This window comes from Dromiciops gliroides, chromosome 3 (assembly GCF_019393635.1).
Source record: "Dromiciops gliroides isolate mDroGli1 chromosome 3, mDroGli1.pri, whole genome shotgun sequence".
NCBI lineage: Eukaryota > Metazoa > Chordata > Mammalia > Microbiotheria > Microbiotheriidae > Dromiciops > Dromiciops gliroides.
In genome coordinates this window covers 377,323,497-377,350,963 of record NC_057863.1, presented here as the reverse complement: position 1 = coordinate 377,350,963, position 27,467 = coordinate 377,323,497, and the positions used below count along the sequence as shown (strand labels likewise).

Below are 27,467 nucleotides of genomic sequence, written 5' to 3'. Positions count from 1 at the left end.
AAGAAACAAAATAAAAGTTGTGGGGTCAAACGCCTGAAATAGTAGCTTCAGACAAGAAAAACTATAAGTACGGTCATAGACTATAACCCCTGCTCCTTAATTTTTTTTAAATTAATATTTTATTTTTTTCTGTTACATGTAAAGATAGTTCTCAACTTTTGTTTATACAAGCTTTCCAATTTCAGATTTTTCTCCCTCCCTCCCCCCTCCCCTAGACAGCAGGCAATCTGATATAGGTTATATATATATATATATATATATATATATATATATATATATATATATACACACATAATAACATTAAACATATTTCTGCATTAGTCATGTTATAAGAGAAAAATCAGAGCAATGACAAAAAACCTCAAAATAGAAAAACATCAGCATCAAAAACAAAAGAAATAGTATGGTTCATTCAGCATCTATACTCCATAGTTCTTTTTTTTTTGCTCCTTAATTTTTTTTTAAATTAATAAAGTATTTTTTTCCATTACATGTAAAGATAGTTCTCAACTTTTGTTTATACGAGCTTTACAATTTCAGATTTTTCTCCCTCCCTCCCCTCCCTCTCCCCTCCCCTAGACAGCAGGTAATCTGATATAGGTTATATATATATATATATATATATATATATATATATATATATATATATACACACACATAATAACATTAAACATATTTCTGCATTAGTCATGTTATAAGAGAAAAATCAGAGCAATGACGAAAAACCTCAAAATAGAAAAACATCAGCACCCAAAACAAAAGAAATAGTATGGTTCATTCAGCATACTCCACAGTTCTTTTTTTTTTTTGCTCCTTAATTTTTAATACATAATTTATATAGCACTTTAAGGCATGCATGGTACTTTCCCAACAACCCTATGGTACATATGAGGTAGGTACATATAAGCATTATTATTCTGATTTGACAAATGATCTACCCATATGCTATCAGACAAATCCAAGTTTAACATTCTACTCATTATATCATTGTACTTTTCCATTCCATATGTGTATAGCACATAAAGGGTTGCCAGGAAACCCATAACCTAGGAAAACAACTCAGTACCTAACATATAATTACAGTTATCAAATTAACACCACCAAAATTTAGAACATGTGGTCTGACAAAGAATTTTTCCTTTTGCATAGTCTAATGAAAAGTATACTTTCTTTTCTTGAAATCAAGTGTCCTACAAAATAAGCACTCAGAATCATAAGTAGTATCTCTAATGGCACAAACTGTGTGAACCTTGGCAAGTCATTTAACGTGTTTCCTCATCTGTAAAATGGGGATAATAATAGTATGTACCTTGCATGTTTGTTTTGAGGATCAAGTGAGATAATTATTGTAAACCACTTAGCACAGTGCCTGGCATATAGTAAACAAGTTTTTATTATTATTATTATTGGCTGAAAAAATCTAGATTTAAATACTTCTTGAGACACTTACTAGCTGTTGTGACCCTGAGAAATCACTTAACTTTATTGTATCTCAGTTTACTCAACTGTAAAATGAAGATTTGGTGGCTTCTAAAGACCTTTCTAGCTTTACATTTATGATCCTATGAACTTTATGAACAATAAAACCTTTCTTTTTATGGTATGTTTCCTGTATTCCAACAGGTTGTTTTTCACAAATTGCATCATACAACAAACATCTTTGTAGTTACAAAAGTACTTAATGCTTTATTTATTCACTCAATGAGGTAAAGAAAAATATGAAAAGAGAGAACTGTGATTAATTTTAATGGCTAACCTCAGCCCCAGAAGACTGATGATGAAACATCATGAATGAAGATTGTGATCTATGCTATCAGATATGTTTTTGTGTCTGCTGGTTTTGCTTACATGCTTTCTTTAGTTCTAAGAAAGGGTTTAATGGAGGTGGTACAGTTAGGGGAAAGTAACTTTGGCTTAAAAATTAAAAGCAACTAATGATGTTTAAAAAAATTTTTTTTTCATAAATGGAGGTAAGCTCTGATCCTGGTGGACATATTTTTTGTTGACTATATAAAAATCAAACAAAATTTAATCTTAAAGTAGCTCTCCTCTAACAAGGTATCTTCCATACATATATCAAAATCATAAAAAAAAATCCTAGATGGAACAATAAGAGATAACTTTATCATCCTCTTATTATTTTATTTATTTTTTTTTTGGTGAGGCAATTAGGGTTAAGTGACTTGCCTAGGGTCACATAGCTAGTAGGTATCAAGTGTGTGAGCTCAAATTTGAACTCAGGCCCTCCTGAATCCAGGGCCAGTGCTTTATCCACTGCACCACCTAGCTACCCCATCCTCTCATTATTGATTTCAGGCAAGGTAGGAAGCAGGTTAAATAATGTTTTTAAAAGAATGTCATGGAGGACATCCAGCCTAGAGTCCAAATAGAAGAGGGGTCCTCTATAGAGGATGAGGTCTCCAAATAAATGTTCTTTGTGGATTCCATTGTGCTGATTATATCAAGTAACTAAACAGGAAAAACCAAGTAGATTAAGACTAGTTTTCAGACTATGTAGTTAAATGGACAGCCCAGAGAGCCCACGTGTGTAATGTATGTATATGTGTGTGTGATTGAGACTTGGAACACTAGATGAACAAACTAGCTCAGAATTGTGTAGGAAGAGAAGAAAGAAGTTTATATTACATTTGGGAATTGAATTGTGCTTCCAATGATTACCAAGCTTCTCCTTGAAACAAAAACTCTTTTTTTTTTAACACCAATAATCTTTCTCCTACATCACTATAAATCATAGTCTCTGAAAAATCAGATGGTGAGTTACCCGAAGGGCAATCAAGTGACACGTTGATGGTGAAAACAGGCTGTAGTGTATCTCCACAGATGACTTAAAAGAAGAAACAGCTTGAAAACATATATTCCTGAAAAGGGCAGGAGTCAAAGTAACAAGAACCAGGAAGGACAGATGGACAGTGGAGAGCTCCAATGGCTGGTAGTTATCAACAACCTTCACCACCTCGAGGATCATCCCCAGCATTGGGGGCGGCGGGGGGTCCCCCCTGGGGAGCGTTTCTGGGCGCCACGAACCAGGGCAGCAGAGGATGAGGTTTGGATGGGTCGCGATCTGCTCTGTCGGACTGACTATCCACATTGATGACATCACAGATCCATTAAAGTCAGTCTCCCTCCCCATTAGACCAGGAGGTCCCTGTAGGTGGTTACCACACTGGGAGCTCCCCTGAGGGCGGGGGGGGCCCTGTGTCTCCTGCTTCCCCGTCCCCCTTCCCATGGTGGTGACCCTTGGCCTCTGCCCTCTTTCTCAAGGCCCTTGGGGGGGGGGGACCCAGAAAGGTCAGGCTCCCCGCTCTTAGCCACAGCGCCATGCCCCTAGTCTAGGCAGATGGAGGTTGTGAGGCTAAGAGAAGACAGAGCGCTGTGAGCGAAGCCTCCCAGAAAACGGGTTGGGGACCCCAGCGGGTGGGCACACCCGGCCGAAGCCACCCGCTTCTGACAATGAGGAAGGCCGCCTTCCCTCTCTTCTGCTTCATCCTAATTCCGCTTCAGACCCGGGGTGCTTTTATAGCGAAACAAATTTGAGCTGATGAAACCACAGATAGATTTTCTCCCCACCCCCTTCATCATGGGCGGAGCCCCTCTCAAGACTACAATTCCCGTGATCCCTTAGGGGAAGTGGGGAACGAGTCGGCGCGAGCGAGCGGTTAGTCATTCTTTCCAGTTTCCTACCTCCGCTTGCTTGGCCCCTGTCTCGGCGGGCACGCGCGCGCCTCTACGTGTCTACGCGCCTACGCAATACGCACTCGGGGCCTCTTTCACTCTTCCTGAGCCCCCGACGGGTTCTAGTGACTGGGAAGAAACCCGGAGACGGCAGAGCTGTGCCCGTGACACGCCGTGCGCGTGCCCTGGGAGACGGCTGAAGGGAGTGTGTTGGTGTGTGTATGTGTCTAAGGGGGGGAGTTGTGTGTGTGTGTGCGTGTGTGTCAGGGGGCGGGGGCCCAGGTCGCCGGGCTTTCCGGCGGCTGCGGTGAAACAGGGCGGGATACGCGGGGGCGATAGCGACGGCTGCCGGGCTTCTGTCCATCTGATCGTCTGTCCGTCCGGGCCCGAGCTGGACGATGCTGTGGTTCCAGGGCGCGATCCCGGCCGCCATCGCGGCGGCCAAGCAGAGCGGAGCGGTCTTCGTGGTCTTCGTGGCAGGTGAAGGGGGCGTCCCAGGCCGCGGCAACCTTCCCCCGCCCCAGTCTCGCCATCCCCAGGCCCTTCACCTGCCGAGCTCTCCTCCCCACCCCGCCGCGGTCCATCCCCAGGCCCGCAGCCCGTGACGGCCCAGCCGCGGAGGGCCCCTGCCTCCCCCTCGTCCCTTCGACACCCCACCCCAGGCGAGGGTGGTGCTCCTTGACAGACCCCCCCCCCCGCTTTTTATCTTCCAGATTTAACTGCTCCCCCCACCCCCCACCTCCATGGCCAGTGCCCCCCCATGCCTGCATCCTGTGTCCTCGGGACATTCTGACCCCCACCCTCCAGCCTCTCTCTCCTAACGTTGGAAGAGACTAAGACGGCCTTCCTCCCCATCCCCCCCCGTGTACCCCTCACCTCCTTCCCTCCCCCATCATCTATCTACCCCCAATCGTCTTTTCCGTCCCTTGTTGTCTCTCCTATTCTTGCCCAAAGGTACCTGACCTAGACATCCTTAGCTTCTTGCAGCTCTTTGGCCCTGTCCTGCCGAGAAGTGCCCCTGCCCTAGCCTGGCTTTCTAAAACAGCACCCACTCCCGATGCCACCTTTCCCAGAAAAGGGGTGGTGGTGGTAAGATTGAGTGTTGGTGTTGTCGGGGTATTTTCTACCTTCATCTCTCCCCTCCACTTCGTCCGATACTTGGCCCTTATCCTCTTCCTTCATCCTCCCAGCTGGCTGGGTCAGAGGAAATGTCATCTCCAAGCTACACGCTACAGATCTCAACCCAGTAGCTGATAGTTATCCGGGAAAGAGCTTTCCATCTCCAAGAATTTCAGAAGGCTTTAACACTAAACACTTAATTTCAGAGGTTTTGGATGGAGGCAGGGACGTTCTGTTAGCCAAGTGGTTATGTTCATAATTAGTTATGGAAGGTCAGGAAGAAAGCTGTGTCATTGGTAAACAACAAAGAGAAACCACCTGATGATCTTAGTTACGGTTGTTAGTTTGGGAAATCCAAAACTTTTGAGCAGTATAATGTGAAAGTGTTACCCATGTAGAATGATTATTGTATGGTAAGGTAAAAAACAAAATTGATTCCTGCTTTTTGAACATGGATCTTAGGGAATTCCCCCCCCCCCCCTTTTTAAAAACCTTTCAGCCATTTGTCACAGTTGTGAACGGTGCTTAACTAATTTCTTTAATGATGCCCACAGATTGCATTTCTCTGCGTGGTTTTGCTTCATAGTCTCACATTTTATTGCTGTCATCCAGGTTTTCTGTGTGCCTTACACTAATCTGGTTTTTTTTGTTTGTTTTTACTAATCTGTTTTTTTTTCCAGATTTGAATTATGTAAATCAAAGCAGAATATCTGTCTACTATTAGATCAAGATTTATTATTTATTTTTGTTTAATAGTATTATGCATAATCTCCATTTTCCCATTTCTCTTTTGGACAGTATAATACAGTATCAAAATTACATTTATGCCATTGAAGATTAAGGTGGGAAAATGTGAACAACATATTAAAGTTTGATTTTTCTGGAGAGATTTTTCTATATTTGACATATTATTTTAAATTTTTAGTTCCCAAACTGGATCAAATGGAAGATTATTTTAACTAATCTTGAATCATTTTAATTGTCCTTCCATACCATGTTTTTGGAAGTTATATAGTGCCTACCATTCTGGGTATACATAAATTAAAATAACATATTGCTGTAAGCAATGTGTCAGAAAAAAAGGGGAAGTCAAATGATGCATCACACTTTTATGGCACTTTACAGATTTCAAATCATTTTCATATATATTAATTTGCTTTTTATATTATCCCTATTGTAGGTAGGCAGGGCAGGTGTTATTAATCCCCAATTTTACAGATAAGCAAACTTGAGGTCAGAGGTTAAGTAATGAGTAAGTTCATAGAGCTGGCACTTTAACCCTGGTTCTTTGACTCCTTAATACAAAGTCAGCTCCATAGTATATTTAAAGATTTAAATGACTCTAATGATTTAAAATTAAATAGTCTTTTGTTCACATTTTACAAATAAAATTATCATGGGAGTTAAACTCATCTTTGGTCTTAACTTAGAAATTCAGTTTTTATAACAGTTTTGCAAAGTGTACTCTGCTATATTATTCCATAAGAGCATGACAGTTTTGTTGAACAAAGAAGGACTGTGCAAAGAGGCACTTCAATTGCTCAAAAATTAAGAAATCCAGCAATCTGGAGTATTAGGGTACTCATTGTGTGTTCACGACAAGAAAACAAATATCTTTTACAAGAAATTGCCCTCAGAGGTTATTTTAGATTTAAAATGATATGTCAGAGGTTAGGTTAGATTTTTTTTTTTTTTAGTGAGGTAATTGGGGTTAAGTGACTTGCCCAGGGTCACACAGCTAGTAAGTGTTAAGTGTCTGAGGCCGCATTTGAACTCAGGTACTCCTGACTCCAGGGCTGGTGCTCTATCCACTGCGCCACCTAGCTGCCCCTAGGTTAGATTTAATTACATAAATAGGAATCCAGGGGGCAGCTAGGTGGCACAGTGGATAAAGCACTGGCCTTGGATTCAGGAGTACCTGAGTTCAAATCCAGCCTCAGACACTTGACACTTAACTAGCTGTGTGACCCTGGGCAAGTCACTTAACCCTCATTGCCCTGCAAAAAAAAAAAATAGGAATCCAGTCAAATATTAATGAGATGTATTTATAATAGGATAAACTTATTGTCTTTTGGGGTTTTCTGTATACTCAGTCCTTTTAAAATTAACTTTATACTGATGAACACATATCGCATTCATTTAGCATTCTAATAATGACTGTTTTGTTGGAAGGTTTGTACATAGATTATTGGCAGTCTGATAGAGTGCCTGTCTAATAACTTTTTCCAAAAAACTGTTGGCCTTTCTACAATTACAGCAAATTAGCCTTTGTGCCTAGTCTAGGATTTTCCAAGTAGGATTTGTAGCTCCTCTGCAAATATGTAAGCAATGGAAGTAGGAAGTTATGCCACCTACCAGTCCTCTGGACTGGTCTATGCCTTTGAAAATTCCAGTCAGGGTTCAGAGCTTACCTGAATTTGGAGCTATGATAGCAATATACACATTGCAGTGTGAACAGTAAGGCCAACGGAAAACTGAAAAGACATTTCTACAGCCTGAAGGAATCTTGGTCTTAGAGGTAGCTTCTGATCCACATAACCTTTTACCTGTAAAGTTTTATAGACAGCCCATGCTTTTGACTAATTTTTATGTATAAGTTGAAGAAATCAGAGAATTGTTATTGTTACAAGACTGAGAGATTACTACGTCTCAACACACTGTTAGAAACTTCCAGTGAATTTTAGATATATCAAAGAGAACATGTGAAACTGCAAAAGAGCTTTTTAATTTTATACTTGGGAGAATGAACAAGTCCAGTGGAAGAGAAGTGGCCTAGGAAGACTGGAGTCAGTATGCCCACTATACTTTTTACTAGCATGGTGATTTTAGGCAAATTATTCTTATCTGCAAGAAAAGGAGAGGGAGGAAAAACACACTTAATACTTTTCTACCTTGTTGAGATTTTGAGTGAACAAATGTACAGTTTTATTGAAGATTGTTGAGCTCCTTTGAAGAAAGGTGCTATACAAATTCAACATATTAAAACCTTACTTTTTAAAAGCGTGTGTGTGTGTGTGGGGGGGGCCTGTTAACTTTGTGTTCCTGTCATACTTTTTCTTTTATATTTTGAGCATTTGTTTCAGGAAATAACCTTGCACTCAAGAATGTCAGCATTTAGTTTTAAAATACTCTTCAGGGGCAGCTAGATGGCGCAGTGGATAGAGCACTGGCACTGGAGTCAGGAGTACCTGAGTTCAAATGCGGCCTCAGACACTTAACACTTAACTAGCTGTGTGACCCTGGGCAAGTCACTTAACCCCAATTGCCTCACTAAAAAACAAAAAACAAAATAAAATACTCTTTAGATGTATATTTTTTCCCTCAATATTTTATGAAGATTTCAGCTTTCAAATTTGGTATGAAAAGGTAGTCATGACAATTAGACTTTTAAGGAAATGTCCTTTTCCCCATTCTTTATCCCCAGAAAAAGAATTTCACATGAATAGATTAGAATTTGGGATTTGTAGATCTTTAGGTTCTAAGAATTTTTGAAATTTTTACAGGTGATGATGAACAGTCTACACAGATGGCTGAAAGTTGGGAGGATGAAAAGGTTACAGAAGCTTCCTCAGACAGTTTTGTGGCGATTAAAATTGATACCAAAAGGTTTGCTGACAATACTTTCTTCATTTTTAACTTCTCTAGTCATAGTTATTGCAGTTTATGCGTTGTCATAGTATACTTTGGACTATAAGAATATGGATTTGGCAGATATTAGAATGCTTTAAACAGGCTAGCAACTTATGTCCTCGTATCCTTTTTTAGATTCATCAGTACATTTGATTGAAACTGTTTAAACTTTTAATGGTCTTCCAAAGAGACATTAACCAATAGCTTGGCTTTAAGTGCTTTTACATATTTATAGTACAGTGATAATTGGTGTTCATAATAAAGACTCTAAGCCTCTGTAAGATTCTAAAGGGTCTTCCAAATCATAAAAGAAAGATGAAATCATGTGCTTTGTGCATCGATGCCTCAATTAACAAATCCTCTGGGAACAAAAATGTTTTGACAGAGTTGGTGAAAGTTTTCAGTTATGCTAGGACTAGATCAGTGTCAATAGTAATAGAGAAGTGGTGTTAGGCGCAGGCCTTTTCAGTTGGGCCAAGGCCCAGCTAACTGGAGGGACCATTTTCAGGGCTCACATAGCCCAACCATCTGGAATATGGAAGTTACTGTCTATCCTGTAGGCATATTGAGTTTCTGTGGCTATGTGTGGAGATAACCTCTTGAAAGAAGTGGGGATGTTCTCCAGTTCTTGAGGATCAGCCTCAAGGTTTGTACATGGATTATTGGCATTCTGCCAGAGTGCCTGTCTGATAACCTATTCCAAAAACCTGTTGGCCTTTCTGCAATTACAGCAGATTAGCCCTTGTGCTTAGTCTAGGATTTTCCAAGTAGGATTTGTAGCTAGAGGAGGAAAGGAATATTCTGTGGAGATTTGTTGGTTTAGGGAATGTATGTCCTAGAACACATCCACTTGGCTTGCTGTATTATTTTTACCTCAGGTAATGAAGTAATTACAGTAATACAGTATATTTTACTGCAACAAAGTATATCTTTGAGCCATCCTCTTTGTTATTAGAAATGTTTTCATAATCATCATGCTTTCTTATATTGTAACTAAAAACAGGTAATTTAGATTTATACACACACACACACACACACACACACACACACACACATACACGGGACATATAATAGCCTTTTAGCCAAATATTTCATTCCCTGCCCTTGTTAGTTAATATATTTTACTGCATAGAAATTTAAATTTGATTATTTCTTAAATTTTGCTGCTGCTCAGTGGCATCTGATAGTATATTGTATTTAAGTATAAAAATAATGTTAGGAAAAAGAACGTGAAGTAGATTTATCACATAGGATACTTGAAATTTTAATAACCACTTTTAAGATATCAAGTTCCTTTAGATATTTCTAAACCAAAACTCAGTTTAGTTTCATGCTTTTGAAATCTGTTTCTAGGTATTTGTGATAGCTTAATTTTTGAGACTAAAATTAATAGTATCATAGGATTTACTACTTCATTTTACAGATGAGGAAACCAAGCCATCAAGAAATTAGGTGATTTGTCAGATCTCATAGTAAATAGTAGAACTAAGATTTTCCAACTCTAAATCCAGTGCTCTCTCCCTTGGATCTTATAATGTCTCCTTCCCATGATGATTTTGAGGTATTGATAATAATGTTATGTGGAAATAGAAATTGGGCTATTGTCCAAACCTAGTTATTGGGATTGGGAAAAATTGTACCTTGGAAAGAAATTGATGCTCCAGGTGACTTTCTGTTTCCTCTTAATATAACTATTCCCTATATTTATCTCTAAAAACTGGCTCAATTGATATTCACAGCCTCTGTAGGATTGACTGGTGGGAGTGTCAAAAGTTAAAATGTTAGGTATTTTCTGCTTCCCAAAAAAAAACCTAAAAATTAAAGTGATGTTAAATGGCAGTAAGTGTGGGGCCTATCAAATAAAAGCTTTGAAAATGAAACAAACTGTAGTTCTTGGAAAAGAATTAATTTGTTTTTTGAAGTAGTCATCTTAATCCGTCAAAACCTGTTATTTTGAGGGGAGGTATCTGTTTGATGCAATTCTGTACTGTTTTCCTTATGTCTAAATATAGGACAAGTAGCTCTGGGGAGTTTTAGCAACAACAAAAAAAAAAGCACGTACCAGACCAGTTGGTAGGTGGCCAGTGATTGTATTCATCTGAAAAGAATAATATAAATGACTCCCAAATTACATGTAATAAGATTGGGGTGGGAGCGGGGGTTCTTTTAGTTGATTGCTGTATCTTGGAGAAATAGCTGTGGTTAGGGTAATTCATAAAGTCTCTATCTGGAAGGGGCCTTAGAAAGTATTTGGTCCAACTTCTTTGTCTGGAAGATGAGGAAACAGTGGCCCAGAAGTTAAATTTTTGCTTAAAAGCACATTGCTATTAAGCAGAGCCAAGCTTCAAACCCATGACCTCTGACCCCAAACCCAGTGTTTTTTCCACTAATAAGTCTTCATTAAAAAACTATTACTTGGAAAATATTTGTAACAATCTATTGACTATATATTTGGTTTTGTTTTACAGTGAAGCATGTCTACAATTCTCACAAATCTGTATCCTTTGAATGGAGAAAAATTAAGTTATATAAGTTTGAGGGGAATAAGTTAATGAGCTGACTATTTTATGAATTTTTTAAAAATCACATTAGAAAAAGAAATCATGTATTTTTATTTATGGTGATATACCTAATATTTAAGATAAACAACAGTGTAGCATGTGAAATCATGAAAGTTATAGTGCCAGTTTCATTGTGTGACTTATTCCATAGGTGTCAAGAAAGCCAAGGAAGGGCAATTGGTTGTAGTTTTTAGAAGAAGCTTTCAAGTTGGATTTACAGGGAAGAGAATGAAGGGGTCAAGGGACAGTGGGCAAGAGAATAGAAGCAGTACACTTGACCTATTTACTCAGAGATGTAATTCATTAAATCATATGTCTTTAGGTGCAAGATTATAATTTGATTTAACTTTCTTGGATTACTTTATAAAATCATAGATTGGTTAGTGAGATCGTTCCCCTTATGTTTATAGCTAAAGAGACTGAGACCTAGAGACGAGTGATTTGCCCAAGGTCACAGTAGTAAATGACAGCGAACATAGTTGGTTATAATGTATATGATCTCCATTCACAGAAGTTAAAATGGAACTGCTCTTAACCTTTTTGGTATATTACCAGTGCTTTATAAAAATAACCATTTGTTTCACAACATGAATTTGTTAGCCTTTATTTTATTGCACAGATCCTGTAGTATGTGTCCCATCCAGTTTCTTTATAGGAGACAGTGGAATTCCCTTGGAAGTAATAGCAGGAAGCATTACAGCAGAGGAGCTTGTTAACAGAATTCACAAGGTCAGACAGGTAAGAGGCAGCAGAATTATACTTTCCATAAAAAATTAGAAAATGCTATGGCAGGGGGTTCTTTTTCACTCAGTACAGAAATGCTTTTGAAGCTCCTTACTATATTCAGGACCAGCCAGTTACAATTGAACCTATAAGGCAGTTCACCTGAAAGCAACAGTAAGCCTTAGGTTGGTTTTTTTTTTTGGTTTTGCAAGTTATTCATATAAAACAACCTTTAAAAATACAGATGCCTATATGCAGGGTAAGTGTGACTGTGGTGTGTAACTCTATCCTCCGCTTTTGCCCCTGTTCCTCCTTTCCACGTGGTTCCAGTATTGTGTGCTCTATGTTCCTTTTACTTCCTTCTTCCTGTAAAAAGTAATGTTTTTTCTTTACTCTTACTGCTTTCTGATTGCTGCACCCTTTATGCCTTCTGTTAGAATGAAGAGAAACTGTGAGCAAGTGACTGCCACATTTTGATTTAACTGAAATCCAATGTTGTGTTTAAAGGTGGTTCTTTCTATGCTGTAGGAAACAGTGCAAAATTTTATAATACAGTTATAGCATAATTTACAATTAAAGATTATAGTTTTGTCTAAGCTAGTTTAAATGTTACAGGAGGTCTTGACACATGCTTTTATCCTACTTAATAAAAATCATCTGGGCTCATATTTCAGGTTTATCTATTAATACAGGCTTAGAGCATTATGTGTTGATTAAATTCTCATTTGTTTTTCCCCAGATGCACACACTAAAAAGTGAAGCATCAGTTGGAATTGGGAGCCAGTCAGCTAATCTAGTTTCTAACCCTTGTTCTTCTTTTGAACATAACAACACTTCAGAAAATTTTCAAGCCAGAAACATAGAGCTTTGTGAAACACCATCCACATCTCCTGACACACAATCAAGCATTTCTATAGGTAATTTTAATATTATTGCTGTTGGACATGCCCATCTGGTTCAGATAATAACAGTGTGTATGAGTAATGTCTTTAAAAAACAATTGTACCACAGTTATCTAAACGGCTGAAGATGACTACAGGATAAGAAGTCCTAATCCAGATAGTTAAAATTCACTCACTTGAAAAATTGTGTTATACCATAATTCAGAGAATTCCATCATGATTTTTAAATTTTTTAAAGTTCCTTAAGTTTCCTCAGCTATGTGAACTGTGAAATGGTCGATCATATGGGAGATAATGGATACAAGTTCAAAAGAGAATATCAAAAAGTATAGAGGGAAGTTAGTACATTTTAAAATTCTTGTGGTTCTGAATACAGGCAATCATGCTTTCATCCCTGAATATATATATATATATATATATGTATATATATATATATATATATATATATATATATATATATATATATATATATATATATATATATATATATATATATATATATGAATTGGCCGGGGTGGGGGGCAGTGAGGGTTAAGTGACTTGCCCAGGGTCACACAGCTAGCAAGTATCTGAGGCTGGACTTGAACTCAGGTCCTCCTGAATCCAGGGCCAGTGTTCTATCCACTGCGCCACCTAGCTGCCCCCAACCCCTAATATTTTTCAAAAGTATCATAGTGAAACATAGCTTTTGTATTAAGATAGCATGTATGTAACTAAATAAATTTAGAAGTTAGATTTATAAAATGTAATAATTGGAAGTGACTTTTGTCATTTAGTCGTACTTAATCCCTTATCCATCATAGCTGATTGTTGTCTAGCATCTGCCTGAACATTTCTAGTTAAAAAGTGAAGGCGACATGGTGAGTGCCAGTGTGATTACTTGGTGACACAGTTGGTTACTCACCACTGAGTATATCTTCTCCTTCAGAGAGCTTCTCTGAACACTGCAGTCTTCTGAGGGAACCCAAACCTTCCTCAGCATTAGTTAGGCTTTGTATATCCTCTATCTCACCCTACCCCTACTCCCCTCCCATACCTCCTCCCCTTCCCACCTCACCCTTTACCCCCACCATTAGATTGTAAGGTCCTTAGTAGAGTATCTATTTTTTTGTTCTTATCAGTGTTTAGATCTTTGTATAGAGTATGTTATTAATATTTATTTGTTTAATTGATTTGGATACTTTTAGTTGTTAGAAAATTAAGTTGAAATTTGCTATCTTCCTACTCCTCATCTTGGTTTTCAATTCCCTTTTAGCTTTTTTTGTTCTGCCTTTTTTTTTCCCAGTCCAAAGATCATTTTCCTTAATAAGGAAAAAGACAACATAAGAGTCAAATAGTTCTGCTGTCTCTCCATTGTTAGTTATCATGCCTAGCACCATTCCTGTACCTTCTTTGAGTTTTCTCTTTTTACTAGGATACAGCTTAAAAATACTGTTGTTTTCATGAGCTTTCCTCAGTAGCCTCAGCTTATCCTGTACTTCAGGGCTCCTTATATTATTCTTTTTTTTAATCCTGAAATTATTCTTAAAGAACAATGCCATATTTTTAATATTCTTATTCTTGCCTTGTTTCTGTCTTTTTAAGATAGAAGTTGGTCATTGAATTTCCTGTCTAATTATATTGGTGTCTAAACAGCTCTTCTGAGTTGCTTTAGCTTCGTTTTTGAGAACTTCTCTTTCCTTCTGTGATGACTTCTCTATAGGAATTTTAGTCCATGGGGTCCTACCTATACTTTGCCCGGTGCCTTAGAAGTCTGTTCTCCAAAAATCTAGGGTTAACATTAGAATATGTCTAGCTGTCGTCTCCTCTGTCACAAAATGTAAGATGGAGTGGTCATTTCTCCCTAAGGTTGCTCATCATTTCTGCTTCAGCGACAAAGTCTAGAATAGCATTTCCCTTTATTGGTTCCTCAACCTACTGAAAGAATAAATTATCATTAAGGCAAGCCAAAAAATTGCTAGTTTTTCTGCTCTTGGTAGAAGGAAATCTCTGGATAATCCTAGTCTCCAGTTAAGGGCTAAAATTCTAGCTAGTCTGTCTAAAATATCCAATGAGTGGTCGCCAATAAATTATAAGCTTTAGCAAGAGTTAGACTTTTAAGCATTTATTAAGGAGAATAAGAGTTTGGTAAAGAGAGAAGAAAAGGCCTAGATTCCTATCTGTTAAAGGGAGAGCACATTTCTAGCTCCATTCTCCACCAGAGTCCAAAGGAAAGAGTGCCAGACAGAGCGCTAGTCCCTTCCTTCTTCCTCTCACTAGCCAATGTCACTTCCTGATGCCAAAGAAAAGACTCCTGGTCTTGCCCTCAAAGAGCTTCGCTTCATGGATGGAACTCTTCTACAGTAAGTCTCCAGCAGGTGGTGTCATTCCAATCATTACACTCTTATCATTGCTATCTCATACCTCTGTCAGAAGTTTGTGATCTGTTTCCCAATTCTCTCATTTATTTTCTTGTTCTATGAGGTCTATAGCAAAGCTTCTTAAACTGTGGGTTGTGACCCCCACATGGAATCATGTAACTGAATTGGGGGTCGTAAAAAATTTGGCAGCAGTGAAAGGTTATGTATACTTATTTTATTTACCTATACCCAAGGTAAAATTTCTTAGGCAAAAAGGAGTCCCAAGTAGAAAAAAGTTTAAGAAGTCCTGGTCTATAGTATATTCTTTTTAAAAATTCTTTTTGTTTTATTTAATTATTTATTTTGGTCTATAGTATATTCTAATGAAACTATCATATCTAGTTCTGCTTCCATTGATCTTCACCATGATAACTCCCTCTGGTACCCAGATTTCTCAAACATGAGTGTATCTTACTAGATTAGGCCCCCTCTTTCCTCCCCTTTACCTATCCTGTTTCTTTTGTTTTGTTTTTTTGTTTGTTTTCTTTTGTGTGGGGCAATGAGGGTTAAGTGACTTGCCCAGGGTCACACAGCTAGTAAGTGTCAAGTGTCTGAGGCCAGATTTGAACTCATGTTCTCCTGAATCCAGGGCCAGTGCTTTATCCACCGCACCACCTAGCTGCCCCTTTCCTGTTTCTTTTTAATAAAATTTTCCTTGTCAGTGCCATAATTAATAATGAGTCCTAGGTCTTAATGAAACATCTGAAATTGAATTTGCCTCTTCAAATTAGAATCTTTGTCTCACCTTACTTGTTAACTATACTTTGTTCATTTGTGTACTGACATCTGAGGTTATAGTTTTCATTACTGGTTCCTTTCTTGGAATTTATTTCTTATAGGTTTTGGATTATCCCTATTCCATTTTTTCTTTCTACATTATACTCTGTATAGCTCATCTGGTCAGAATGAATAAGCAATTTTCTCAATTCCCCATCCTTTTCAACTTAACATTTTTTAAAAATTACATTTGTAAGTTGTAAACAAATACATTTTCACCAACCTTTCTTGGATAGATGCCATTCCAAATACCATCATTCCTATATTTTAATCTGTAGTCTGGAAATCCAAGTCCTAATCTCAAACTGTATCTTCTTAACCAGCTGTGCACCTCCCAGGTTTAACTTTTTCTTTCTGAAATAGTTGCCTCAGTTCAGCTATAGCAATGAAAAAACCACTTATGCCAAAGTTCTTCAGTTTTTTGCCTAAGACTTTATCATCTTTGAAAATGTATTCACATTGTTTGTGAAATTATCATTTATATCCACTTGAATCACCAGAAGTATGAATGAATGAATGAAAGAAAAAGCACTTATTAAGCATTTACTGTGTACCAGGCACTGTGTTAAGTGCAGGAGATACAAATACAAAAAATAAGACAGTTCCTCCTTTCAAGGTCAGATGACAGCATGGCATGGGTCAATGGGATGTGAAGATGAAGCAGGTCTGGGGTCCAGAGACAGTTGGATATAATGGGGTAGGTAGGTTTTCATTCACTCTGTCACTAATCAAGATAGCATAGTCTCAAGGTGGATGAGTGGTTTAATTTCCCCAAGGACTGGAGGAATCCATTCTGTTTAGTCTTGAGAGAGTCTCTGTCATAGACTAGATGCATATCCAAGGAAGACAGCAGACCTCTGTGGTTTTCAGCCTCAATACCGCTCTAAATTGAGACAGCAGTCACAACAACTTAGGTCCTCCTGGGATGTTTACTGGATAATACCTCACCTAACAGCACCTTTAATTCCCATTTAACAGTTATTGAATGTCTTTTATGTGCAAGGCATTAGGCAGGATTCTAGGGATACAAAAACAAAAACAGGAAATAGTAGTTACCTTTAAAGAGCTCATATGTCACAGTGGAATAATATAACATGTAAATGAATATATTTATTACAAGATAATTGAGAAGGCAGAAAGTACTAACAACTAGATAAATCAAGAAAGGCTTCCTATAAGAGATAACACCTGAGTTTTTAAGGAAGCTAGTGATTATCAGACATGTGAAGAATATAGACACTGTCAGATTTGAGGGATCCTGCAAAAGACTGGAGACAATTAAGATGTCAAGTTTGGAGAGAAACAGAACAGTTTGGGTAAAATGTAGAATGCGTAAAGGAGAGTCAAGTGAAATCAGTCTGGAAAGGTTGGTTGTCATCAGTCTGTGGAGGGCTTTGAGTGCCAGCATAAGAAGTTTGTGGCATTAAGGAACCCCTGAAGATTTTTGAGCAGAAAAGTGATATGCCCAGGTTGATGCTTTAATGTTATTGTTTTGTAAGCCTTGTAGAAGATTGATTAGAGAAGGGAAAGACTTTAAATATTTGGACAAGCTAATAGGAGTTTATTGCAGTATTTCAGGCACACAATGATATGGGCCTAATCTAGGGTGGTAGTCCTAGTAATGGAGAGAATGGAATGAAGATGTGTGCTCCTCTCATGTATTGCTGAGCCCAAAGTGACCTCCTTCCATTTCTCTACTGTTACGTTATTTCATATTTTTTTCTTTTTACAATGATATTTTTATTTCCCTTGGGGCAGGGGGTTGGCGGTGGTGGGGGGGGGGAGGATTTTTCTCTTTTAGGAGAGAGATTGGTCTTCATTCTGATTATAGATAAAATTACATGGCTGTGGCAGAGAGGCAAACACTGACCACTTTGTGTAGGGTGTAGGTCACTGTAAATTCTTCTTGCACTTTATTACTTTTTTTTTTCCTGGAAGCAAGATCCTCATCCTTTTTTATTCTCTCTAGTAGCTCTTTTCACCAGTTGCTGTGGTACATTTCTGTGTGGCTCTTCTGCTCTGGAGTTGTTCACCTTCATCACATTAGTATCTTCTCACTGTTAGCATTTTGACAGATGTACTTATTCCTTTTCACTTGTTTTAACAGTTAATTTCTTCTTATTCCTCCTCTGCCCAAATGAAGTCATTTCCTTCTGCTTAATCTTGAATCTTTCTCAAGTTCTCAAGAATATATACTCATTTTTGACCATCAAAGTTTAACAGATCCTCCAAATTATTTCCCTTTCCACCTGGCCTCTCCCTTGGTTTGACGGTGCAATTTTCTGTTAGGTTGATATTAACAAATACTCTTTGATTATATGGCATAGTTTTGTAGACTCTTAAGAGTTGGAGAAGACTACTATGAATACCAAAAACATGAATTCCCTCAGCAACAAATTTTGGTTGAGTCATTTTCCACCACTTTTGGGGGGGGGGCAGGGCAATGAGGGTTAAAATGACTTGGCCAAGGTCACACAGCTAGTAAGTGTCAAGTGTCTGGTGTTGGATTTGAACTAAGGTCTTCTTGAATCCGGGGCCAGTGCTTTATCCACTGCACCACCTAGCTCCTCCTCAAGTCACTTTTAATGTCTGAGCTTCAATTTCTTTTTCTTGGAAAGAGGGAGTTTCTTTCTTCTAGCTCTGAATTTTATGAAGCTTTAGCTCTCAACAAGTATTTATTTAGCCTCTTAATTGAACATTTTCAGTGATTCTTTAATTGTTTTTCTATCTTATTTTGCTCTATTCCTCAAAGGTGTTTTGCTACTGACTGCCCCTCCCCTGCTCTACTCTTCCTTTATTTACCCTTCCTTCCTTATCTTCTTTTCCTACTATTTACTCTATTTTCTATCTTATTTTGCCAATTCTTTAATTCTTAAGAATTGACCTAACACTTACGTTGTCAGCTATCGGTTGGCCCATATTTCCCTGTCTTATCCATAAGCTATGATTATTTTGTTAAATGCTTTGCTGAAATCAAGATATGTGCTATGTTTCAGGACTTCCTGATCTTTTACTCTAGTAGTAAACATGTGAAAATAGCATGTTAAGTTAGTTGTGGCTCATTCTAATCATGACTTTATTTCCTTATTACTCATAAGCCTATTTCATTATGTCCTAGAAATTTTGCTATAATAAAAGAAGAAAAAGAAATTAAAGGAATTAGAAAAGGCAATGAGGAAACAAAACTATCACTCTGCAGATGATATGGTATACTTAATGAATTAACTAAAAAACTACTTGAAATAATTAACAACTTAAGCAAAGTTGCAGGATGTAAAATAAACCTACATAAATAATCAATATTTCCATAAATTACCAACAAAGCCCAGCATAAAGGGATAAAAAGAGAAATTCCATTTAAAATAACCGTAGACAATATAAAACACTTGGGAGTCTACCTTCCAAGACAAACCCAGGAACTATATGAACACAATTACAAAACACTTTTCAGTCATGTCTAAACAGATGGAAAAATATCTCTTGCTCATGGGTAGGCCGAGCCAATATAATAAAAATTATACTTTTAATTAATTTACTTATTCAGTGCCATAGCCATCAAACTACCAAAAAATTATTTTATAGAGCTAGAAAAAATAATAACAAAATTTATCTGAAGGAACAAAAAATCAAGAGAATTAATGAAAAAAATTCAAAGGAAAGTGGCCTAGCTGTACTAGATCTCTATTGTGTGTGTGTGTGTGTGTGTGTGTTTGTATGTATATATGTATATATATATATAAAATATTAAACTATCTTATAAAACATTAGTCATCAAAACTACTTGGTGCTGATTAAAAAAAAGAGTGCTGGATCACTGGAATAGATTAGATCCACAAGGCACTAAGTTGTAAATGATCATAGTAGTCTAGTGCTTGATAAACACAGAGACCCTGGCTTCCGGGATAAAAACTCAATATTTGACAAAAACAGTTGGGAAAATTGGAAAGAGATATAGCAGACTAACATCTTCGACTATATACCAAGATACTGCCAAAGTGGGTACATGATTTAGACATATAGGTTAATACTATAAGCAAATTAGGAGAGTAAGAAATAGTTTTACCTGTCAAATCTATAGCAAAGGGAAGAATTTATAACCAAACATGAGATAGAAAGCATTACAAGATGTAAAATGGATAATTTTGGGGGCAGCTGGGTGGCACAGTAGATAAAGCACCTGCCCTGGATTCAGGAGGACCTGAGTTCAAATCCGGCCTCAGACACTTGACACTAGCTGTGCGACCCTGGGCAAGTCACTTAACCTTCATTGCTCTGCCAAAACAAATGGATATAAAATGGATAATTTTGATTATTAAACAGGTTTTGCCCAAACAAAACCAGTGTAACCAAGATTAGAAGAAAAGCAGAAAGTTGGGAAACAATTTTATAGCAAACACCTCATTTTTCAAATGTATAGAGAATTGAGGCAAGTTTATAAGATACACATCATTCCCCAATTGATAAATGATCGTCAAAGGATATGAACAGGCAGTTTTCAAATGAAGAAATAAAAACTATCTGTAGTCATGAAAAAATGCTCTAAATCACTATTTATTAGAGAAATGCAAATTACAGCAACTGAGATACCACCTCACACCTGTCAGATTGTCTAATATGACAGAAAAGGAAAATGACAAACATTGGAGGGCATGTGGGACATTAATGCACAGTTGGTGGAGTTGTGAACTGAACCAACCATTCTAGAGAGCAATTTGGAACTATGAACAAAGGGCTATAAAACTGTGTATACCCTTTAATCCAACAATACCACTGCTAGGTCTATGTCCCAAAGAGATCATAAAAGAGGGGAAAGGACCTAAGTGTATGTACAAAAATATTAATAGAAGCTCTTTTAGTGGTGGCAAAGAATTGGAAATTGAGGGAATGCCCTCAATTGGGGAATGGCTAAATGAGTTGTGGTACATGAATGTAATAGAACACTATTGTGCTTTAAGAAATGATAAACAGGAAAATTTCAGAAAAACCTGGAAAGACTTCTTTGAACTGATGCAAAGTGAAGTGAGCAGAACCAAGAGAGATTTGTATACAGTAACAGCAATATTGTGTGATGATCAACATTGATTCAAAATGTTTCCAAACGACTCATAATGGAAAATTTTCTCCACATCCAGAGAAAGAACTGATGAAGTCTGAATGCAAATTGAAGCATATTTTCACTTCATTTTTTTTGTGTTTTTTTTCCTTTTCTATTGTTTCACAACATGACCAATATGGAAATAAGTCTTAAATGATTCCACATATATAATCTATATCAAATTGTTTACTCTCTTAGTAAGGGGACAGGGGAGGAAGGAAGAGAGAACATCTGCAAAAAATGAATGTTAAAAATTGTTTATATGTAATTTGAAAAAATAAAATACTATTTTAAAAAATTTTGCTAGAAAAAAAGAAAATTTTAATAATTTTAATCTAGAAATTTTGTTAGAAGTCACCAAATTTGCTTCACTTAGTTTCCTCAAATATTTTTTCTCCTTTTGAATTAGGATAGCATTTTACCATTCCCCATAATATATTTTTTTCGGGGGGGGGGGTGGGGGGGTGGGGGGGGTGGGCAATGAGGGTTAAGTGACTTGCCCTAGCTCACACAGCTACTAAGTGTCAAGTGTCTGAGACCGGATTAACTCAGGTCTTCCTGACTCCAGGGCTGGTGCTCTATCCACTACGCCACCTAGCTGCCCCCTCCCCATAATTTCTTAAAGATTATCAATAGTATTTCCTATATCTACAAGTATTTTCAGTCTTGGTGTGATTTCTCTGGGTCCTGAATAATTTGAATTTTAAAGAAGTGATTAATTGATATAATAATTATTAATACTTTTGGCCTAAAATTCCATTTTAATGATGTTTATTCTACTTCTTTCACTTTGAAGATCCATTCTCCATAATACTTAAAGGGACTAGAAGTTGAGTAGTTCCTCATTCCCTGGCATCTGTTAATATTATACCAAGTAATGGGACTATCTCTTTTTTATTCATATTTTTATCCCAGACTTCAAAAACTCTTTTGTTGTACTTAGTTTTTAATAAGCTTTAGTATATTCAGGATTTTAGCTTTCTTTGAAATTGTGCTTCACAGACTCTTAAGAATTTTAGCTAAAGGGTCTAAAATGCTATATTTCAGATTCCATGGATAGAATTGAAATGATTTATGAGTTCAAGGTATAGTGAAGATAATAAACATGTAAAAATTGAAGATGGTGTGTGGAGAACAGTTATGGAACAGTAATTGGGTGAGGTATAAAAATTGAAAGACAATCACTAAGCATAAGAGAAGAAAATAGACTAAAGGCCATTCCTAAGTGAAAGGTATCATCTTCATTGTGCATTGATTTAAAAGTATGTAACAAATATTTTTCAACAAGAGCTGTTTACCTTTTGGGTAATAAAATGTGTTGGACATTACCAATTATAACCAAATGTTTTCTGGAGAGTAGCTTATATACAAAATGTATATGAAATGTGGAAACTATCCAGGAGACTTCTACTAAGGTAAAGGTGAAAGATAAGACATAGGAAAGCAACATTGCATAACTTGGCAGGATTGCGATGCAAAAATATTTGAAAGCAATTAAAGTAAATCCTTAGCCATGGGTGTCAGACCTGATGGGCCAAGTTTCTTCTTAATTTTTGAGTCCAGAACTTGGGAATGTCCTGTCCTGACTACCCAGATGGTCTCTTTTTGGTCTACTAGGGTCTGATTTGAAGAATCTCTTGAATGATTTGACCCATTCAAAGGTCACACTAGAGTACTGTTTCCATTATTATTTTTTCTATGGGATGTGGTCTGAGGCATAACTCCGTCCTCATGTGGTCTTAGAAATAGATGGACAGAAGAATGAGTAGTGTAGGTCTAGACAGATTTTTTTAAGCCCATTCTGTATTATATGGGACTTGCCTCTTTAAGGTATTCTTTGTCTATAGGAGTATTCGGTGACTCGACTGTGACATTTTCTTAGAAACTCCAAGAGATAGACACCAAAGCCTAGCTATAAAAGTTTTAGATCAAGAAAGTCATTTTAGAAATGTAGAAGAAGGGGCAGCTAGATGGTGCAGTGGATAAAGCACCAGCCCTGGATTCAGGAGTACCTGAGTTCAAATCCAGCCCCAGACACTTGACACTTACTAGCTGTGTGAACTTGGGCAAGTCACTTAACCCCCATTGCCCCGCAAAAAAAAAAAAAAAAGAAAAAGAAACGTAGAAGAAATTATGACTTCAGTGAAAGCCAAGATGATCATCCAACAAAATGTTGAGTTATATGTGTTATACATATGACAAAGGACCAAGTATATAATAAGACTAAGAAATAGAAATATTAACAAATGTTAAAGTATACATTTTTATACTTTAAAACTTGTTATTAAAATACTGCATTTTTCCTCTTTTCCTTTCTCTTCTCTCACCCTCCCTTTTAAAGGTGGAGAAAATTCAGGTCATACCAGTCCCACTCAGGAAGCCAGTGATTGTTCAGATGAGAGAGTGATGGGTCACCAGGCTGAAGACGACCTCACAGTTAAAGTGGAGAGGTTTGCCCTTTCAAAAAATCTGTTTTGTAAATGGGATTTAAATTTTCCATTACTTATTGTTTGTTCTAGATAATTTGTATAAAGAACAAAAATGACTAGTAGAAATATTCTTGAGGTTGGATATTTTGATTGCTTACTTGGCTGACTTGTATATTTACAGATAGATCATATTCATATTAGAACATCCATAATTTCTTCATGAAAGCTTTTTTGTCTCTTTAAAATATTTATTGATAATTTTATTTATATTACCTTAATTTATATATGTCTCTCCCTTCCTCTTCAGAGAGTCGTCCCTTGTAACCTTCAATTTAAAAAAAAAAAGGAAAAAAAGCCTTTTAGGAAAACTAAGGAACATATCAAATGAGTCTCACTAAGTGGTATACACTTATAATCCTTCTGACCTCTGGGAAGAAGAAAAGGAGATAGATTTTCTTATCTCTTCAGGGCCAAACTTGGTCATTATAATTATACGATGTTCAGGTTTTTTGTTGTTTCATTTTCATTTATCTCGTTGGAATCATTATGTATTTTGTCTTCCTGTTTCTTCACTTTATTCTGTATCAACTCATATAAATCTGTCTTAAATTATTCACTTTTATTTTCTTATAACATTTACATCCTACAATTTGTTTAGACATTCCTAATGAATGGACGTCTACCCTTTTTCCAGTTTTTTGCTACTGCTACTCTGAATATTTTGATGTATATTGGTCTTTGGTAAATTTACCTAGCAATGAAAGCTCTTGAATCAAAGATTTTGGATATTTTAGCCTTGCTGCTTATAATAATCATAAAGCCTTGTCGACTGATCTGTTTCACATCAGGTTGTTCAAATGCAGTTATAGTTGTTGGACATACATTTTTTACAGTTTCTACTTGCCTGTATTTTCATCTTAATTTTTCTACTCTTTAGGATTGTGAACAAACACCAGATGCACAGGAATTTCTATTAATTGTGTGACTATATACAGAGCCTGGTATTCTGCACACCATGAGTGCTCAGTAAATGTTTCTTGAGTAATATGGTTTACTTTTCAGACATAAATGCCCAGCCTTTTGATTTTTCCACTTGCACATTCTTTATTTTCTATTACTATAATAATGCTTCTTAAGTGGACATATGGAGAATTATAAAACAGAGAGGGCTTATTGGAATACCTAAAAAGAAGTATTTCTTCATTTTTAATAAAAGCTAGCAGTTGATCCTGAATCAGAATCTTAATATTAATCTCAATAACCTGTTATAGGTAAAAAGTACAATAATTATTCAGCTTTAATCCCTTCAATTTGAAACTCTAAGTTTTCATCCATTATACCTTTTGATTTAAGAATACCCACTTCGGATAGAGCACCGGCCCTGGAGTCAGGAGTACCTGAGTTCAAATCTGGCCTCAGACACTTGACACTTACTAGCTATGTGACCCTGGGCAAGTCACTTAACCCCAACTGCCTCACTTAAAAAAAAAAAAAAAATTGGTGGGGAGGGGAAGAATACCCACTTCCCAAATTGTGTTCCAGAAGTTTATCTGCCGGTTGGTTGTTTGGAACTCAATGTTTGTGGTGGTGTTTTCCCACAGAAAGAATAGAGTGTCTTGGTTTCTCTGCTTTTGTCTTGTCCCTAAAGAAAATATATTGTCTTTTAAGTCTTCCATTCCTTCCAGAGCATTTTACTGTTAATAAAAATGGAGAGACATATAGGAGAAAAAGGCTTCTCCTTCCTTTCTCCACTCCTCTTCAAAAAAAACCAAAAAACCAGAAAAGACTTATTACTAATTTTTAGATATTTGAAGAATTCAGGTAAAATGCTACCAGGATCGGGTCTATAGTTGGAAGAGCAGAGCCTTGTCAGGACTTTGGGCAGAAAAAGAAAGTTCTTTGGGCCACTAAATAACCTGTTTAAATAATATTCCTAGGTTTCTCTTCAAATGTAAGAAAAGTATTTGTCAGGAACCACCTGTATGTGCCTTAGAATTATCAGATGGAGATACAGTTAAGAGAATGTTAGGATAGGGTGGGTCTGTAATTGTTGAAATTCTTTCCTCAAAAAAAAAAAAATTCCTGGATATTTTGAGAAGAGGGAGTGCTGAGGTTTGGGGGCATATGTTGTTAAGACTATGAGAAGAATTTAGAAGTATATGGGTTGGGTTTGTATGTGATATTGTGAGAGACATATATGCCTTATAAATGAATGGGGACTAAAATGAATCCCAGTGTATGTGAGAGAATAGATTATTCCCTAAAATTGTACCCAAACTCCTTAGAATTCCATACATTTTTTATCTGGAAGGGATTTTTTTTTTAATGATTAAAATAACCTTTGACACTAATATAAGACAGATGATCATTTATTTAACATCTTATAAAATCTTCAAGTTTTTGTTGAAATTGATTTAATAAGATTAAAATCTTTTACAAAAATAGTTTTCCACTAATCTTAATGTATGTGCATTGTGGAAATGGCTGCTAGTTTTCTCATATGGAAAAGAATTTGACTGGGAAAGTATCTCAAAATAAAATACTATGAGATGTACAGGAGGTTGTTTGGGGTAGAACACCATCTCCTATATATTTATAAGATTTCCCATCTTATAGAAGAAATAAACATAGAAAGAAGGTTAACCTGAAAATTCAGTTACTGCTGCTCCTAGAAATAGGATGCTTGATACTATGTGACACAATCATTTCTCTACTTAGAATATTACTTTGAGAAGAATCGGGCAGGTGGTATGGTATAAGGACCATTTTGATGTTTTTGTGGTTGATAGTTTTGCTTGAAATCCACATTTGTAATCCCATTTATTTGATATTCTAGGAGAATTTGTTAATTTATACAAATGCTAAACTCGTATGTACTTATTATAGGTTGAAGATGGAATGAATCTTTGAGAAGCTTAGTTATTTAAACAAATAACAAAGCCCTGTCATAATTCAGGAAAAAACAATCCCACACATTTAGAGTTAGTAGAATTCCTGGAACCATATCTTGGAACTTGATACCCTCCCCGTTTTGTGTGCTTTCCAAAATGTTCTTTGTTGACCAGTAGTTTTCAAGAGGTTTTAATTAGAAAGGTGTATATGTCTTAGAAATATGTGGGGGCCAAAATGCCTCCCTAAAATCTAAATGTTTTGTTTTTCTAGCAGTTAGTGACCTTTATATAAAGCTTTGATGTTGTCAAGTTTAAAAAACTAGCCTGTGTTTTGAGTTCCAAATTCCCTCCTTCCTTTCCTTCATCCCTCCTTGAGAGAGCCAAGCACTTTGATATAGATTCTACATGTGAAGCCATGCAAAACATATTTCCACATTTGCCATGTTGCAAAAGAGAACACAGACCAAAAAGAAGAAAAAAAAACCACACCAGAAATAAAATTGTAAAAAAGTATCCTTTAATCTGCATTCAGATTCCGTCAGATCTTTATCTGGAGGTGAATAGCATTTTTTATCATAAGGCCTTCACAGTTGTCTTGGATCATTTCATTGCTGAGAATAGCTAAGTCATTCACAAGTTGTACAATATCGCTGTTTCTGTGTACAGTGATCTCTTGGCTCTGCTCAGTTCATTTTGTATTGATTCATATAAGTTTTCCCAGGTTTCTTTGAAACCATCTTGCTCACTATTTCTTATATATGTTTCTGATAGTGCAATATTATTCTTCACAGTCATGTACCACAACTTGTTTAGCCATTCCCCGATTGATGGGGATCCCCATAATTTCCAGTTCTTTGCCACTACTAAAAGAGCTGCTCTCAGTATTTTTGTACACTTAGGACCTTTTCCTTTTTCTTTCTTTATCTCTTTGGGATATAAATCTAGTAGTGGTATTGTGGGGTCAAAAAGTATGCTCAGTTTTATAGCCCTTTGGTCATAGTTCCAAATTGATCTCCAGAACAATTAGATCAGTTAACAACTCTACCAACAATGCATTAGTATCTCAGTTTTCTCACACACCTTGCAGCATGTCATTTTCCTTTTCTGTCATGTTTGCCAATCTGATAGGTGTGAGGTGGTACTGAAGTTATAATTTGAATTTTTCTAATGTTTATTCAAAGAACTTGTTCATCATGACTATAGATAGTGTTGATTCCCTTGATATTTTTGGATATTTTGTTCTTCCAG

The 27,467-nt window shown here is 36.7% G+C and overlaps 1 protein-coding gene across 1 annotated transcript in view; it reads left to right on the top strand.

The window, feature by feature from the left end:
- The first annotated feature begins 3,742 nt into the window (after positions 1–3,742).
- Positions 3,743–27,467, top strand: part of UBXN4 (UBX domain protein 4) — a 37,951-nt gene continuing 14,226 nt past the window's right edge. The window contains exons 1-6 of the mRNA XM_043994554.1: positions 3,743–4,173; positions 8,316–8,418; positions 10,911–10,939; positions 11,623–11,741; positions 12,466–12,643; positions 23,241–23,349. Coding sequence (XP_043850489.1) covers positions 4,092–4,173; positions 8,316–8,418; positions 10,911–10,939; positions 11,623–11,741; positions 12,466–12,643; positions 23,241–23,349 — 620 coding nt within the window. The 5' untranslated portion in view covers positions 3,743–4,091. The remainder of the gene's footprint in view (positions 4,174–8,315; positions 8,419–10,910; positions 10,940–11,622; positions 11,742–12,465; positions 12,644–23,240; positions 23,350–27,467) is intronic.